Source organism: Bos taurus, chromosome 21 (assembly GCF_002263795.3).
Source record: "Bos taurus isolate L1 Dominette 01449 registration number 42190680 breed Hereford chromosome 21, ARS-UCD2.0, whole genome shotgun sequence".
Classification (NCBI taxonomy): domain Eukaryota; kingdom Metazoa; phylum Chordata; class Mammalia; order Artiodactyla; family Bovidae; genus Bos; species Bos taurus.
In genome coordinates this window covers 56,752,394-56,768,408 of record NC_037348.1, presented here as the reverse complement: position 1 = coordinate 56,768,408, position 16,015 = coordinate 56,752,394, and the positions used below count along the sequence as shown (strand labels likewise).

The following is a 16,015-nucleotide window of genomic DNA, read 5'->3' as shown; positions in this document are numbered from 1 at the left end:
ATCATGTAAGAAATGAGTCTCCAGTCCAGGTTCGATGCAGGATACAGGAAGCTTGGGGATGGTGCACTGGGATGACCCAGAGGGATGGTATGGGGAGGGAGGTAGAAGGGGGTTCAGGATGGGGAACACGTGTACACCCATGGCGGATGCATGTTGATGTATGGCAAAACCATTACAATATTGTAAAGTAAAAAAATAATAATAATATAAATAAAAAAGGGAAGGGATATATGTATACCTATGGCTGATTCATGTTGAGGTTTGACAGAAAACAAAATTCTGTAAAGCAATTAACCTTCAATAAAAAAATAAACAGTAAAAAGAGAAATACAGAGGGTGAGGTTGATAAAAAGCCAGAAAGTATCATTCATTATCCCATTAAAGAATTTTGTATTCATAAAAAAATTCGGCTTCCTTTAAAAATCCTTTTATGCATTTTTTTGAAACTATAGCTTCTTACTTAAATTGTCGGCTGTTTATAAGTTTTGTTTCTTAAAAACTTTTAGCATATATATATATGTGTGTGTATATGAAGTAATTTTAAACTGACGTAAAAGCAGAAATAGTTCAGAGTTCCTTATACCCTCCATCCTGAACCACTTTAGAATAACTGACAAACACAATTTCCCATTATATTTCTCAAAACTTAAGTGTATATTTTCTGAGTATGAAGACACCGTCCTACCTATTTACATCATAACCATCATGTTTAAATGTTTTAATGTGTGAATTGTTATGACATGGATTTTCCTTTTGAAAAAAAAATACAGGGAGAATTGACTTTAATGCAGCAGGTATTAGTGAAACTTGATGATGCAGTTTAAATGGTTGTTTTCATTTCTGTCATTCATAAAGTATTTGGTGGCAGGCACAGGTGAGGTACTGGAGAAACAAGCAGGATAAGCTTTGTGCTCTCGTTAGTTTGTGATTCTGCAGGGGGAGAGAGGCAAAAGAATATCAGATGATGATAGTTTATACTGAAAATTAGATGAGAGTGTGAGAATGGAAGGTGGCTGCTTTAGCTCAAACAGTCAGGAAATACCCTGTGTCCATGGGCTTCACCAGGCAAGAATACTGGAGTGGGTTGCCATTTCCTCCTTCAAGGGATCTTCCTGACCTGGGGATGAAATCTGGGTCTCCTGCATTACCAGGCAGATTCTTCAGCATCAGAGCCACCAGGGAAGCCTCTGAGGAGACACTGAAGCCTAGATATGAATGATAGGAAGGAGCCAGCCATGGAAGGATCATTTTAATCTGCCCATAATTTGAGATGCTTTATCTTTTCAAAGGTGCTTATTTTCAGTGACTTCTAACAATATTAAGGACCTGTAAACCAACACAGAGTCACTATTTTATTTGCATAAAAATAGTGACTCCATTGGTACAATGTGTTATTTTTATGGTGAAAATACCTATCTGTTAATTTGTCTGATAAATGTGAATTTTCTATCTAGGTTTCCTAGGATCAGCACTGTGATGCTTTTCAGTAATTTATGTCAGACTGATTGCTCTTTTTTTTTTAAAATTGAAGTGTAGTTGATTTATAATGTGTTAACTTCAGGTGTACATCAAAATTGTTGAGATATATGTATGTATATATTCTTTTTCAGATTCTTTTCCATTATAGATTATTATAAGGTATTGAATATAGTTCACTATGCTATACAGTAGGAGCTTGTTATATATTTTATATATAGTAGTATATATCTATTAATCCCAAACTCCTCATTTATCCCCCCACCTTTACCCTTTGGTAATCATAAGTTTGTTTTCATCAGAATGATTGCTCTTGCCTTCTTTGGGGGTGTTCAAGCCAGTGACACTTTTGTTCTGTGGAACCATTTATTTTCCATGGGAATGGTTTTTCTCATGGCATATTTATTCTTAGGTTTTGTTTTTTAAATGTACATTCACTCTTGAATGTTTCAGGCAGCAGCAGCAGCAGCAACAACCAGCTCCGCCAGGACAGCTTACACATCTGTGTGAAAAGTCCAGCACAAGCTGCGAAGCACCTGACCGCGATCTAGGTAGGCCTCCCGACCATACATCCCGTTTGTCACCTGCACGCTCTCTTTGACACACAGGCTCCATGGGATTTTTGGCTTTGTAGGCTTTTTTCTCCTCTTTCATTATACTGAAATTCTTGAATGAATTTGTGATCTACTAAACTTTCTTGGATTAAGGAGCTGGCTGACTCCTTAATGTACTTGTGTCCTTAAAACAGTCAATGAATGTTTTGCTTTAAAATTATAGATAGTACTTGCAATGTCACAGTAATTGGTACATTTTCCCAAAGTTTCTCAAAGATAATGAATAATAGTAGGTGGAAAATAAGTTCATTTTACTCCTTGGAAAACTAAAAACACTTGAGTGTAGTTTGCATTACAACGTAGAAGTCTAGAATTACTTATTAGACCTTGGTTTAATAAATAGGTCTTCAATGTTGGCCAGTTATTGGTAGTAGAAACTGAGTGAAAAATAAACTGTATCCAACGAAGAACTTGTAAGTAGGACATAAAAAGAGCTCTCAAAACTAAGAAAACAACTCAAAAAGATGCGCAAAGGATTTGAACACTTTACCAGGTATATGGATGAAAATTGGGCATGGAAATACACTGAACATCACTAGACATTAGGGAAATGCAAACTAAACCCACAATGACATGCCATTACACACTTGCAAGAAAGACTTAAGAAAATAATTAAATTGACAATACCAAATGCAGGCAAGAATCAGAGCAACTGAGACTCTCATACATTGTTAGTAGGAGTGTAAAATGGTGCAACAACTCTGGAAAACAGTTTAGTATTTTCTTACAAACTTAAATGTACACTTAACCATGGAATCCAGTAGTGCGACTCCTAGTTTCTAACCAAGAGAAAAGAAAATTAGATTCACACAAAAACTTACTGTGAATGCTCTAGATGATTTGTTCATAATAGCCCCAAATAGGAAGCTGCTTAAAGGTTGTTCTTCAGATGGTGAATAGACACATAAACTGTTACATCCAAACAAAGGACTACTATTAGCAATAAAAAGGAATGAACTGGTACTTTTTCTTACACATTCTGCTAAGTGCAGCTAACAACCCTGGGCTTTTGTATAAAGCAAATATAAGCTGAATCTGAAAGGCAGAGAGAAGACAAACTGGCTGGGAAGCTCAGGACCAGAGAAAGACAGTGTGGTTAGTAGCCTCGATTTTCTTTTTGCCCCAAGAAAAGCCTACTCTGTGGAGTCATTGATCATAGAGAAAGCAAGGAAATTCCAGAAAAACATCTGCTTGATTGACTGTGTTAAAGTCTTTGACTGTGGGGATCACAGCAAATTGTGGAAAAGTATTAAAAAGATGGGGATACCAGATCATATTACCTGTCTCCTGAGAAACTTGTAAGGAGGCAAAAATATACAATGGAGAAAAGACAATCTGTTTAGCAAGTGGTGCTGGGAAAACTGGTCAGCCACCTGTGAAAGAATGAAACTAGAACACTTTCTAACACCATACACAAAAATAAACTCAAAATGAATTAAAGATCTAAATGTAAGACTGGAAACTATAAAACTCTTAGAGGAAAACATAGGCAGGACACTCTCTGACATAAATCACAGCAAGATCCTGTATGACCCACCTTCCAGAGGAATGGAAATAAAAACAAAAATAAACAAATGGGACCTAATTAAACTGAAAGTTTTTGCACAACTAAGGAAACTATAAGCAAGGTGAAAAGGAAGCCTTCAGAATGGGAGAAAATAATAGCAAACAAAACAACTGACAAAGAATTAATCTTAAAAATGTACAAGCAGCTCATGCAGCTCAATACCAGAAAAATGAACAACCCAATCAAAAAGTGGGCCAAAGAACTAAAGAGACATTTCTCCAAAGAAGACATACAGAGGGCTAAAAAACACATGAAAAGATGCTCAACATCACTCATTATCAGAGAAATGCAAATCAAAACCACAATGTACCATCTCATGCCAGTCAGAATGGCTGCCATTAAAAAGTCTACAGACAATAAATGCTGAGGAGGTTGTAGAGAAGAGGGAACCCTCTTACACTCTTGGTGGGAATGCAAACTGGTACACCTACTATGGAGAACAGTATGCTAAGTCACTTTAGTCGTGTCCGACTCTGTGCGACCCCATAGACTGCAGCCCACCAGGCTCTGCCGTCCCTGGGATTCTCCAGGCAAGAACACTGGAGTGGGTTGCCATTTCCTTCTCCAATGCATTAAACTGAAAAGTGAACTTGAAGTCACTCAGTCGTGTCCGACTCTTCACAACCCCATGAACTGCAGCCTACCAGGCTCCTCTGTCCATGGGATTTTCCAGGCAAGAGTGCTGGACTGGGTTGCCATTGCCTTCTCCAGGAGAACAATATGGATATTCCTTAAAAAACTGGAAGTAGAACTGCCATATGACCCAGCAGTTCCACTGTTAGGCATACACAATGAGGAAACCAGAATTGAAAGAGACACATATACCTCAGTGTTCACTGCAGCACTTTACAATAGCTAGAACATGGAAGCAACCTAGATGTCCATCAGCAGACGAACGGATAAGGAAGTTGAGGTACATATACACAATGGGATGTTACACAGCTATAAAAAAAGAATGCATTTGAGTCAGTTCTAATGAGTTGGATGAAACTGGAGCCTATTATATAGAGTAAAGTAAGTCAGAAAGAGAAACACCAGTACAGTATATTAATGCATATATATGGAATTTAGAAAGACAGTAATGATGATCCTATATACAAGGCAGTAAAAGAGACACATGTAAAGAACAGACTTTTGGACTATGTGGGAGAAGGCGAGAGTGGGGTGATTTTGAGAGAACAGAATTGAAGTATGTATATTACCATAGGTAAAAATAGATGACCAGTGCAAGTTCAATGCATGAAGCAGGGTACTCAAAACTGGTGCTCTGGGACAACCCAGAGAGATGGGATAGGGGAGAGAGGTCAGAGGGGGGTTCAGGACGAGGGGACACATGTGCACCATCCCTGATTCATGTCGATGTGTGGCAAAAACCACCACAATATTGTAATTATCCTCCAACTAAAATAATGTAAAAAAACCTAGACAGTGTATTAAAAAGTAGAGATATTACTTTGCTTACAAAGGTCTGTATAATCAAAGCTATGATTTTTCCAGTAGTCATGCATAGATGTGAGAACTGGACAATAAAAAAGGCTGAGCACCAAAAAATTGATGCCTTTGAACTGTGGTGTTAGAGAAGACTCTTGAGAGTCCCTTGTACAACAAGGAGATCAAACCAGTCAAGCCTAAAGGAAATCAACCCTGAATATTCATTGGAAGGACAGATGCTGAAGCTGAAGCCCCAATACTTTGGCCACTTGATGCGAAGAGCTGACTCACTGGAGAAGACCCTGGTGCTGAGAAAGATTGAAGGCAGAAAGAATAGAGGATGACAGAGAATGAGATGGTTGGATGGCCTCACTGACTCATTGGGCATGGGTTTGACTGGACTCCAGGAGATGGCGAAGGACAGGGAAGCCTGGTGTGGTGCAATCCATGGCATGGCAGAGTCGGACACAACTGAGTGAGTGAACAACAATGGGGAACTGGATCCCACCTGCCACAACTAAGAGTTTCCATGCTGCAAGTAAAAGATACCCCCTGTGCCACCAAAAAAAAAAAGATCCTGCATGCTGCAACTAAAACACAGCATAGCCAAATAAATCTTAAAAAGAACACTAGGAGGAATAAAAATACATGTAAACACAATAGACTTGCCTCTCCTGTTCAGTTTTTTAAAATATATTTTACGATTGCAGGAAGAATTATAACTGATTTGGTTTTTACTGTAAAATATAGGAAATACTTAAGGCAATTATAATTAGAGGAAAGTAAAGGGAGGTAAGATTTTTAACTTTCATTTGAACTGGTGCAGCCACTCTGAAAAATAATTTGGTAATTTCTATAAAACCTGAATATACAGTGAATATATACAGTTATATTCCCATTTAATCCTAGAGAAATTAAAACTTCTATCCATGCAAAAACCTGTACTTGAATGCTCATAGCATCTTTGTCATGATAAAAACTGGAAAAAACAAGTGTGCTACAGTAGGTGAATGGTTAAACCAACTGCAGTACATCCATCCCACGGATACGTCTCAGTATTAAAAAGAAACCAGGAAGTGTACTGCTGGTTCAGTGGTTAAGACTTCTGTGCTTCCACTCCTAGGGGCACAGGTTAGATCATTGGTCAGGGAACTGAGATCCTGCATGGCATGTGGTGTGGCGAAAAGAATTAAAAAAAAAATTTTTTTTTTAACTTTTTAAAAAAAAGAAACCAGTTGTAGATACACGCAGCAGCTTAGATGTATCTCAAGGGCATTATGCTGAGTACAAAAAAATAGATCTCAAAAGATCTCATATGTAGGATTCTAAGTGTGTAGCATTCTAAAAATGACAAATTGATAGAGATGGAAAGCCAGTTAGCGGTTGCCTGCAGTTAAGGAATGTCGGGGGGCAGGGAAGAGAAGTGAGTGTGGATAAAAAGGGGGATTTTGGTGGTACCGTAACAGTTCTCAGTCTGGATTGTGGTGGTGGTGGTGGTTACACAGATCTTCACATAACGACAAAATACCATAGAACTACGCACGACATTGTAAATACCAATGTCAGTATTCAGATTTAGGTTTGAGCTGTAGTTACGTAAGATTTAATTATTAGGTGAAATTTAGCCAGTGTACACAGGACCTCTTTGAACTATCTTTGCACCTTCCTGTGCATCAATAATTATTTCTCAAAACAAACTTTTCAGTAATGTATGTATCATTGACAGACACAAAGTTATTCTTTCTTTCCCTTAGCATAATGCTTTTGTTGAAGATGCCATATTCAAAGGTTGCATACACAATGCATGATTGCATTTGTGTTGACATGCAGGAAAAGGCAGAACTGTAGGGCAGAAACCATGTCAGTGGTTACCTAGACCTAAGGCTTGGGAACTGGCTACGAAGACAGCACGAGGGAGTATTCTGGGTGCATGGGATGGTTCTGTCTGTGTCTGGATGGTGGTGATGGTTACACCACTTGGTATTTGTCAAAACTTGAGGAACTGTCAGAGTGAATTTTACTGTCTGTAGACTTTCAGAATCAACAAAGGAAACTATAGTAGTCAAGTAAACAGTTTCTGAGCGCTTACCTTTTGATGACTTGGGAAATTTTCCAGAACTTTCTAAGAAATATGTGTTTTGTCCCCTACAGGTGATTCTATGAGTGAAGAAGACATGCTTCAGGCAGCTGTGACCATGTCTTTAGAAACTGTTAGAAGTAAAACAGAAGGAAAAAAGTAATACCTTTCACAAATCATTTAGATACTCAATCTTTCCAATATTGTCCTGTGTGATTACAGCATAGGGTCCATTTTGGTAATGTGTCAAAGAGAACAGTTTTCAACAGAGGAAAAAAGACTTAGGTGGTTTGCAAACAAAACAATGAGAGGGTGGAGAAATACATCAGTTGTAGGACTAAAAAATGATCCTCCAAACACTAGCCAAAGAGGCATTCAGCAATTAAAGAAATTTAAAATAGTTTTCTAAATGTTCTTTTTTCTTTTTTGAGTGTGCAATATCATATCTAAAATTAGGGCATTTTTCTTGGATCTTTTTGCAGACCAACTAATAACTAGCTCTGGCCACAGAACTTTCCCCACACACCTGGTCTTTTCCTCCTTTCTGCATAGGAAATCGGGCTCACTTTTATCATCTTAATAGTTGCTCTTATTTCTCTTTAACCAAATTAACCTTGTAGGACAGTGTCTTCTCTGTTTTGATAATAGCAGCGGTTCCAGGATAAGCTGTTTTCCTTCTGACTGTATCGTGCACTTGGGTTGTTTCTCCTCTTTATTTTCTCTGATCACAGTTTCTCTGTTATCTGGTTTTCATTATTTTCTACTACTCTGTTGAAAGACGGTAATGTTTCTTGAGGTTTTTAAGCCCTCGGAGAAGGGATCATTATTTTATGACTCCAGTGCATTCCTGTACTCTAAAATCAGCTCTACACAAGTATTTGAGAGTAAAAGAGAATTCTGTCATTGTGAGCACATCCGTTGTCAGATGCATTGTGGCTCCCTCCTCAGTTAGGTCAGAACTTTAAGGCGTGTTGTAACCCTCCTTCCTGCACCCTGTTATTTCCTTTTCTTTTGAAATTGAGAAAAATAGGAGGAGCATAGTGTGCAAGCTTCCTTCTGTTACATACAGTGTGTGTAAAACAACACACAGGGCCCACTGTGAACGACAGATGAAATGTGGCCTTCGATTTTAGTAGCAGTTTAATTTTATTTTTGCTCTTGTGACTGGAGCTGTTTACAGTTGAGTTATGAAGTGTGGATGTCTGCTTCTGCTGTACGTCTTTTAGTAGGTAGATCTTGCCAGAGATAACCATTTAGAACATGAAAATAATTTACCAACAAAACTGCATTGAAATTTGTACTGTGACTTGACACTTGGCATCATGTTTAAATAGCTTTGAATTACAGAAGGCACAGTACTTAATGGATTTGTAAATAAGAAAGTCTTTAGTTTTGATAAACATTCTTTAATTGGGATGCAGAGTTTCCTGCTGGGTCATTGCAGTGGGATGATTTTCATGAAAGTTAACCATGTCTCTCTGAAATGGGCCTTTTAGACTCTCCCCTTCCCTCATTCTCCATCCCCCTTTGAAGCCCTTTTGAATGTTGAATTGTTCATTAGCTAAAATTTAAGAAGATTCAGCTGACAACTTAGAAAATTAAAGTATGATATATTGCCGTACCCTGGTGTATGGCTACACACATTTTATCAGGGAATTTTTTGATGTAGGATTTATTGCTAACTGAAAAGAGATGAGAAAGTACCTTTTATTTATGATTATGAAATAGCTTTTACTTGGATAGAGACAGGCTTTTTTTAAGTCATTATTTTGTGCCAAGTTAAGTTTTATGAAGTTCCCCTTACATAAAATTAAACAGTTTATTTTAAAATCTAAAGGTTTCTTTTGAGAATTGAAAATGGTTCAGAAGAATTATAAACTTTTAGAAGTGCAAGGGATGTTGGAGTTTGGTACTACTCCCTGAGATTTACAAATCAAAATATTTTAAGACTGGACATTTCTGTAGTTAACCCAAGTATGCTAGTCATATTTTCCATGGATATTTGACCTGTATCTTTTCTCATTGAAAAAAAATACATTCTTACATTTGAATTGATGAACTACCTGATACAAAAGTGAAAAAGCGAATATACATTAAAAAGTTTTAACCTTGAAAATTTATAAAGTTCTTATATTACACACCCTTGCTAAAGCACTTATAGGAATATAGGACGTTGACCTTCTTTTGTTAGGGTATTTTTTTAAAGCAGGGCTGAGCACACACTGGATATATTTGAATGTGTTTATTTAGTTTGTTGTGAAATTGTTACATTTGGCAGGCAGACTCAGAATCACTAGTAAACTGCCATCTGGTGTGGATTGGCATAAATATTATTGAACATTTATATTCCATTTCTTAATTGATGGGCCAGTATGTAAAGATGCCAATGCTCATAACCACAGTAAGAAAATTATTAAGTTACGCAAAGTTATAGTTTACACAGGTCATACGGTTTACTTTAAACCACCTGCAAGTCAGAAACAATGAAATTCACCATAACTGTCCTGCTAAGAACTTTTATTTATAGAAAGATTTCCATTCTGTTTTACCAATTGGGAACACCTTAATGTTTAATATTTAAACTATTGGTATCATTTTTCTAATGTATAATTTGTATTACTGGGATAAAATAAGTACCATGGCAATGCTAGTGTTATAAGTGAAGTTTAAACAAGCTTTGGAAATAACACTTTCACACTGATAGATGTCATGGGTTTAATAAGTAGTTATTTATGTTTCAAAAATTCAGAGTAGTTAACATCTAACCTAAACCATCATTAAACATTTTTACCATAATTAACATACAAATACTTCAGTAATGCAAGTAGTTTGAAAAGGCTTCTGCAGGTAAACTGTATTTCACCTCTAAGATCTTGGCCAAATAATTTACGATTCACAGAATATTTAAGGTGCTTTCTTTCTTTAAAACTTAATTTTTCTTAATTGAGGCTTTATTCATGCCATAGTTAATGAAGAAAAACTCCAAACTAGTTGAGGAGCAAAACTACCCATACTCTACATTGTTTCATTTGATGTTAAGTCAAGTAAAGTAAGTTTTATGCCAGTAAGAGCCTAAGACATTTTCAATGTCTGCATGTTTGATACTGTTTTCAAATAGTATCACACTAGTGCCAAGATTTACTAAATGTCTTAAAATTGGCCCATTTGGAGGTGTACAAATGCAAAAAAGATGATTCTCAGTGCACAAGCAAAAATGTAATGATGATAATTGAAATTGCCTAGATTGAAAAATAAATCTTAAATGTTTTAAATTCTTAAGAGGATTCAATCTTTAACATTGATGACTTCCTATTAGAAACTTTATCTGCAATTGGAGCAACCTATGGCCACTACTTTCAAAGTTAATTGTTGCAGCTGGGCCCTGACAAGTATGGAGATATTACAGATGTGATCTTAATTAAGAAAAATCAGGTTGGATTAATTATTTCAGCAGTATAAGTAAGTTTTCATATTTTCAAAATAAAAACTTTGCTTCATTTCTGGTCCCTTTGTAACCAGCATCGTTTGTTAAAGAAATGAATGAACTTGTATTGTTTTTTAAATACACAACATATTTTTGTTTCATTTTGCTTTCATGAATGAAAATATTGACATGGTTGTTTAATTCTTGAATTTTGATTTTTTTTTTTTGGTTCAAGAAAATGTCTGCTATTTTAATTTTTTTTGCAAAATGGTCTAGCATTTTAAAAAATTAATGCTACTAACCACATCGAAATTATTGCAATTGGCATGTTTAATTATCATAGTATGTCAATAAATGTTTTAAGACTATGGATTCATAAGACAGGGAGTAGAAAGCATTTGTGAAACATATTTGGAAATTCCTGATTTGTTTAGGAAGCACTTCACTTGTCTCTTGCATAGTTCAAAAGTGAATATTTTCAGGAATTTTTTAGAGAGGAAAACATACATTTGAATGTGATTATCTAATTTCTACAACACTGGACTAGTAGGAATGCATTTTTAAAAATTACTGTTCTGTATAAGTAACCTTTGAAATTCAAGTAAAGAATTAAAAGCATCCTTTTGGCCACGACACAGGTGCACTGTGGCAGTGCCATTTGCTCAGGACCCAGCTCTGCAGCCCTTGTGTGTGCGCTCTTCTCTCTGAGCTGTCTTGCCGTTAATACACACACAGGCCTTCCTGTCTGGTCCTTAGAAAAGCCGGGCTTCCAAAGCACTGTTGAACACTGAGGATACTGTTGTTAATGTGGATGGTCGATGAGTTGTATTTTAAATATCAAAGATTATTAAATAAAGATAATGTTTGCTTTTTTTTACTTCTGTTTGTATTTATTGTTCAGTTCATAGCTTTGCCTTCAAAGTGTGGTTGGAGCATTTACACCACTGAGAGCTTTTCAGAAATGCTAAGTTTCAGGCCACACTCCCACCTACAGAAACAGAACCTGCATTTTTAACAAGATCCCCAGGAGATTCCCACACAGAGTGAATGTGAGAAGCATTGTTTTATGGACGTGGTGATAAATGAAGCTGGCTAGGGCCCACTGATAACTCTGTTCCAACCAACGGTTACCAGAGGGACCACTGTTATTGGATCCTCTGATCTTTTCTGAGAGGCTAAGAATTCCATAATTTTATTTGAAATCTGATTTTTAAATGTTGGCTTGATTTTTTTTTTCCCCCACCCTGAGAGCCAAACAAAGCATACTAGTAACAGTTTTTAAGAGTGCTATTCTTCCTCACTGAACTCCGGACACCGGCCTCTAACAATTGGAATCCACCTGGTTCAGGGTTATAGGATCCTCAGGTTTTATAATGACGGCTATCCATTTTAGCTTTAATTAGGGCTGGGCACAAATCTTGAAACAAAAATTTCCACTTGATGACAGGCGACCGTCTTTTTAGTGTAACTCGGTAGCCAAATGGCTCTGATCTCATCAACATCGCCTATGGGCCCTATGAAACTTACTTGTTGATTTGAAGGCACATTTTATGTCAGCTAAAAGCTTTTCAAAGGTTAGGGAAATTTGGGGTTGTCCTTATTCTGAAGATTTGCATGTTTGGGGATCCTTTTAACCATTTTGTGCCTGCCAGGCTCAATGCTCATCATTTTACAGGTAATCTGAGCCCAGCTGAGCTTTTCAGCCTGTACTCTTGACAGTTCCCCTTAAGGCACAGTGGAGCTGGCAGGCCTTATTTTAGGTCTTCGAAGAAACCAGGTTCTTTCTCACCGCCAGGCATCCTCACACTCCCCTTGCTCTTTCACCTTTGCCCTTTTGACATCCTTGTCCCACAAGATCATTGGCCACCTCTGCTATGAGGACTTTCTCTTTCAATTGACCACCACTCTTCATTAGACCTTGTTCTCTCGAGATTGTTCCCGTTCTCCCTGGATCAGAACCTCCCCCCGCTCCCCCCGCCAAAAAAAACCTTTGTCTCATGAACTATAAGAGAAAAGCAATTCTGTATCATTCATTCACTCACTCAAGAAGACCTGTGTGCATTCCTGGCATGATTCTCGGTGCTTGGAACAGAGCCATGAATCAGACACTCTGCTCCGCTGCTGCTTCCATTCTGATTGGCCATGAGGCAGAGGAAACATTTAAATGACTGACTGTGACTTCATAACATGTTAAGGGCTGTGCTTGTTCTGTGAGATACAAAGACAAAACAGGATGATGTGAGAGCGTGTGACTGGGATGGAGGGCCTTTTCAGACTGGGTTCAAGGAAGGCCTCTGTGGAGGTGCCTTTCAGACACCAGGAAAATGAGGCAGCCGTGCAAGGGTGTGGTGCCACTCTACCTGCCTGAGGAAACAGCAAGCACAGCAACTGAGGTGGGGGTGGCCGCTTGTCTCTGAAGAACACAGAAGGCTGGAGAGACAGGCAGGTAGTGCCCAAAAGCTGGAGTGTATAACATGTTAACAGAAGTCTAGAAAGCGTAGCCAAATAGTTCGGTGTAATAAAATGTAAATACAATCCAAACTTATCTTTGTAAAGCTGTACATAAGATTTTTGTTATGAAATGCAGTATTGCCTCACGAATTGATTGCTTCTCTGAGGTGCCCACCAGTGTTTTTGGGGAGAAGCTTTGAGAACAAGTTGAGGAGTGGCTGTCCTATGAGACTGGAGAGATTCCCCGAAAGAATGTGGATGTCATGAAGGAGGCAATGGTTCAGGCAGAGGAGGCGGCTGCTGAGTTTACTAGGAAGCTCGAGAAACAGGAGAAGAAACGCTTGAAGAAGGAAAAGAAAAGGCTGGCTGTGATTGCCCTGGCTTCTTCAGAAAATAGCAGTGCCCCGGAGGAGTGTGAGGAGACAAGTGAAAGACCCAAAAAGAAGAAAAAGCAAAAGCCCCAGGAGGTTCTTCAGGAGAATGGAATGGAAGACCCTTCTGTCTCTTTTTCCAAACCCAAGAAAAAGAAATCTTTTTACAAGGAAGAGCTAGTTAGTAGTGATCTTGAAGAGACAGCTGGTACTGGAAGTCTTCCCAAGAGGAAGAAATATTTTCCCAAAGAGGAACCAGTTACTGACCCTGATGAGTCAGAAAACAAGAGGGTCCCCAAGAAAAAGCGGAAATTGTCTTCCAAGGAGGAGCCACTCAGCAGTGGGCCTGAAGAGGCTGCTGCCAGCAAGAGCAGCGGCTCCAAGAAAAAGAAAAAGCTCCGAAAGCTATCCCAGGAAAGTTAGAATGGACATCTTCCTAGTGGGGCATAACTTAACACAGGTATTCCCCATCCCATCCCCTAGAGCCCAATAAAAATAAAAACAAAAACAAAAAAAGATTTTTGTTATGTACAAAAGCCAACCCTCCCTCCCAGTCACACATTACCATATTATCCTGTTTTGTCTTCATATCTCACAGAGCAAGCATAGCCCTTAACATCTTATGAAGTCATGGTCAGTCATTTAAATGTTTCCTCTGCCTCACGGCCAATCAGAATGGAAGCAGCAGCGGAGCAGAGTGTCTGATTCATGGCTCTGTTCCAAGCACCCAGAATCATGCCGGGAATGCACACAGGTCTTCTTGAGTGAGTGAATAAATGATACTGAATTGTTTTTCTCTCATAGTTGTTGAGACAAAGGCTTTATTTTTGGTGGGGGTGGGGGGCATTCTGACCTAGCGAGAATAGGAATGCAAAAATCTTATGTACAGCCTTACAAAGTAAGTTTGGATTGTATTTACATTTTATTACACCAAACAGTCTGGCTCTGCTTTCTAGACTTCTCTAAAATATCCCAAGCTGCTTTAAAAAAAATTTTTTTTTTTAAACACCGTTAACTACATCTTTGACTAAAGAGCATCCCAGGCCAGTGTCCACCTTCTTATTGTTATTGCTGTTCAGTTGCTAAGTTGTGTCCAACTCTTTGGGACTGCAACACGCCAGGCTTCCCTCTCCTTCAGTATCTCCTGGGGTTTCTTCAAATTCATGTCTGTTGAGTCAGTGATGCTATCTAACCATCTCATCCTCTGCTGTCCCCTTCTGCTTTCAGTCTTCCCCAGCATCAGGGTCTTTTCCAATGAGTCAGCTCTTCATGTTGGGTGGCCAAAGTATTGGAGCTTCAGCATCGGTCTGTCAAATGAGGACTGACTGTTTGGATCTTCTTGCAGTCCAAGGGACTCTCAAGAGCCTTCTCCAGCACAATTTGAAAGCATCCATTCTGTGGCACTCAGCCTTCTTTATCCAACTCTCATATCTGTACATGACTACTGGAAAAACCATATCTTTGACTATATGAAGCTTTGTAGGCAAAGTGATGTCTCTGCTTTTTAATATGCTGTCTAGGTTTGTCATAGCTTTCCTTCCAAGTGTCCACCTTAAGCAACCCAAAAACCTGAATTTTTAATACTACAAGTATACTGCTATCTCAGATCAGAATTTCTGGAAAGGCTCCCATTTACCACTTGTGCATTTTGTTTTCCTTCGCATCTTACATTTATGCAATATTTTTCATCAATATCAGAAACTACATTTCAGTTTAGAAAACTTAGCATGGTATTTTGTTTGTGAATCCACATTGTCAATTGTAGTGATTCATATCTGAGTAGTTCCTTTTTGTCTTTCTCAGCCACTTACTTCTAGTCCAGGACACCATCATATCACATATAAGCATGTGCCATAACATCGTACCTGTTCACCTGGACTTTGGCCGCTCTGATTTGGCACTAGTCTTCCCAAAGCTGCTTAGTTCTGTCACTCCAATTGCCTTTAAGTGAGCCTTCATTAATTTCTGTCAACATGTTGTAGGGAATGATGATGTGTAAATATTGGAAAGGATGATGCCTAATTAATTATTTGCTGATATGACTGTATGCCTACAGAACATAAGAAAATTAATTGAAAAGCTACTGAAACTGATGAAGGAGGTCAATAAGTCAACAAAAAACCTATAGCTTGTTTGTATACCAGCAATAGCATGTTAGAAAACAAGATGCAGCAGTACCAAGCCTAACAATGTCTAATCCCTGAAACACCAGATGAGTCGTAGTTTCCAAGCAAAGGTAAGTGGAACGGCCCTTTTTTCAGCCTTCAGCAAATACTGTCACACAGGCTCCGGACAGCTCTGCTGGTGACTAGAGTCCTGCTGAGTCTCTCAGAAAATAGATCAGAGGGATCTGATCCCATGTTGTCTCTGTCTCCGTTGCATTCCTGCCCTCTCAAAATAAGATACAGTTTCTCCAAAAGCTGTATTTCTATTCTGCACGGGGAGAGCTCTGTCTCCAACATGGAAACCTTCTCAGGGCCAAGGCAGATTAAGTTTTTTTTTTTGACCAATCATCTCAAATGTCTTTCCAGGGCTTCCAGTTAAGTACAGAGGATTTCTGTGTGATTCCACATATATGAAGTACTTAGGCTGATCAAATACATA

General features: G+C 38.3%; 1 protein-coding gene and 1 long non-coding RNA gene across 10 annotated transcripts in view; one reads left to right on the top strand and one right to left on the bottom strand.

Annotated features, from left to right (window-relative positions):
• The window catches only part of ATXN3 (ataxin 3), a 37,718-nt gene extending 26,252 nt beyond the window's left edge, over positions 1-11,466 (top strand). For 7 of the 9 annotated variants that reach the window (XM_059879205.1, XM_024981992.2, XM_059879207.1 and 4 more), the window contains 2 exons: positions 1,930-2,027; positions 7,240-11,466. In XM_059879205.1, the coding sequence (XP_059735188.1) occupies positions 1,930-2,027; positions 7,240-7,328 (187 nt within the window). In that variant the 3' untranslated portion in view covers positions 7,329-11,466. Of the gene's footprint in view, positions 1-1,929; positions 2,028-7,239 lie in introns of those variants that run through there. The other 2 variants (XM_059879208.1, XM_059879211.1) reach the window with 1 other exon arrangement.
• Positions 704-12,751, bottom strand: LOC112443161 (uncharacterized). The gene is made up of 3 exons (XR_003031460.2): positions 12,632-12,751; positions 7,178-7,296; positions 704-930 (listed from the first exon to the last, which is right to left on the bottom strand). It is a non-coding gene; the product is annotated as an uncharacterized lncRNA (long non-coding RNA).
• Between the last annotated feature and the right edge of the window lie 3,264 nt (positions 12,752-16,015).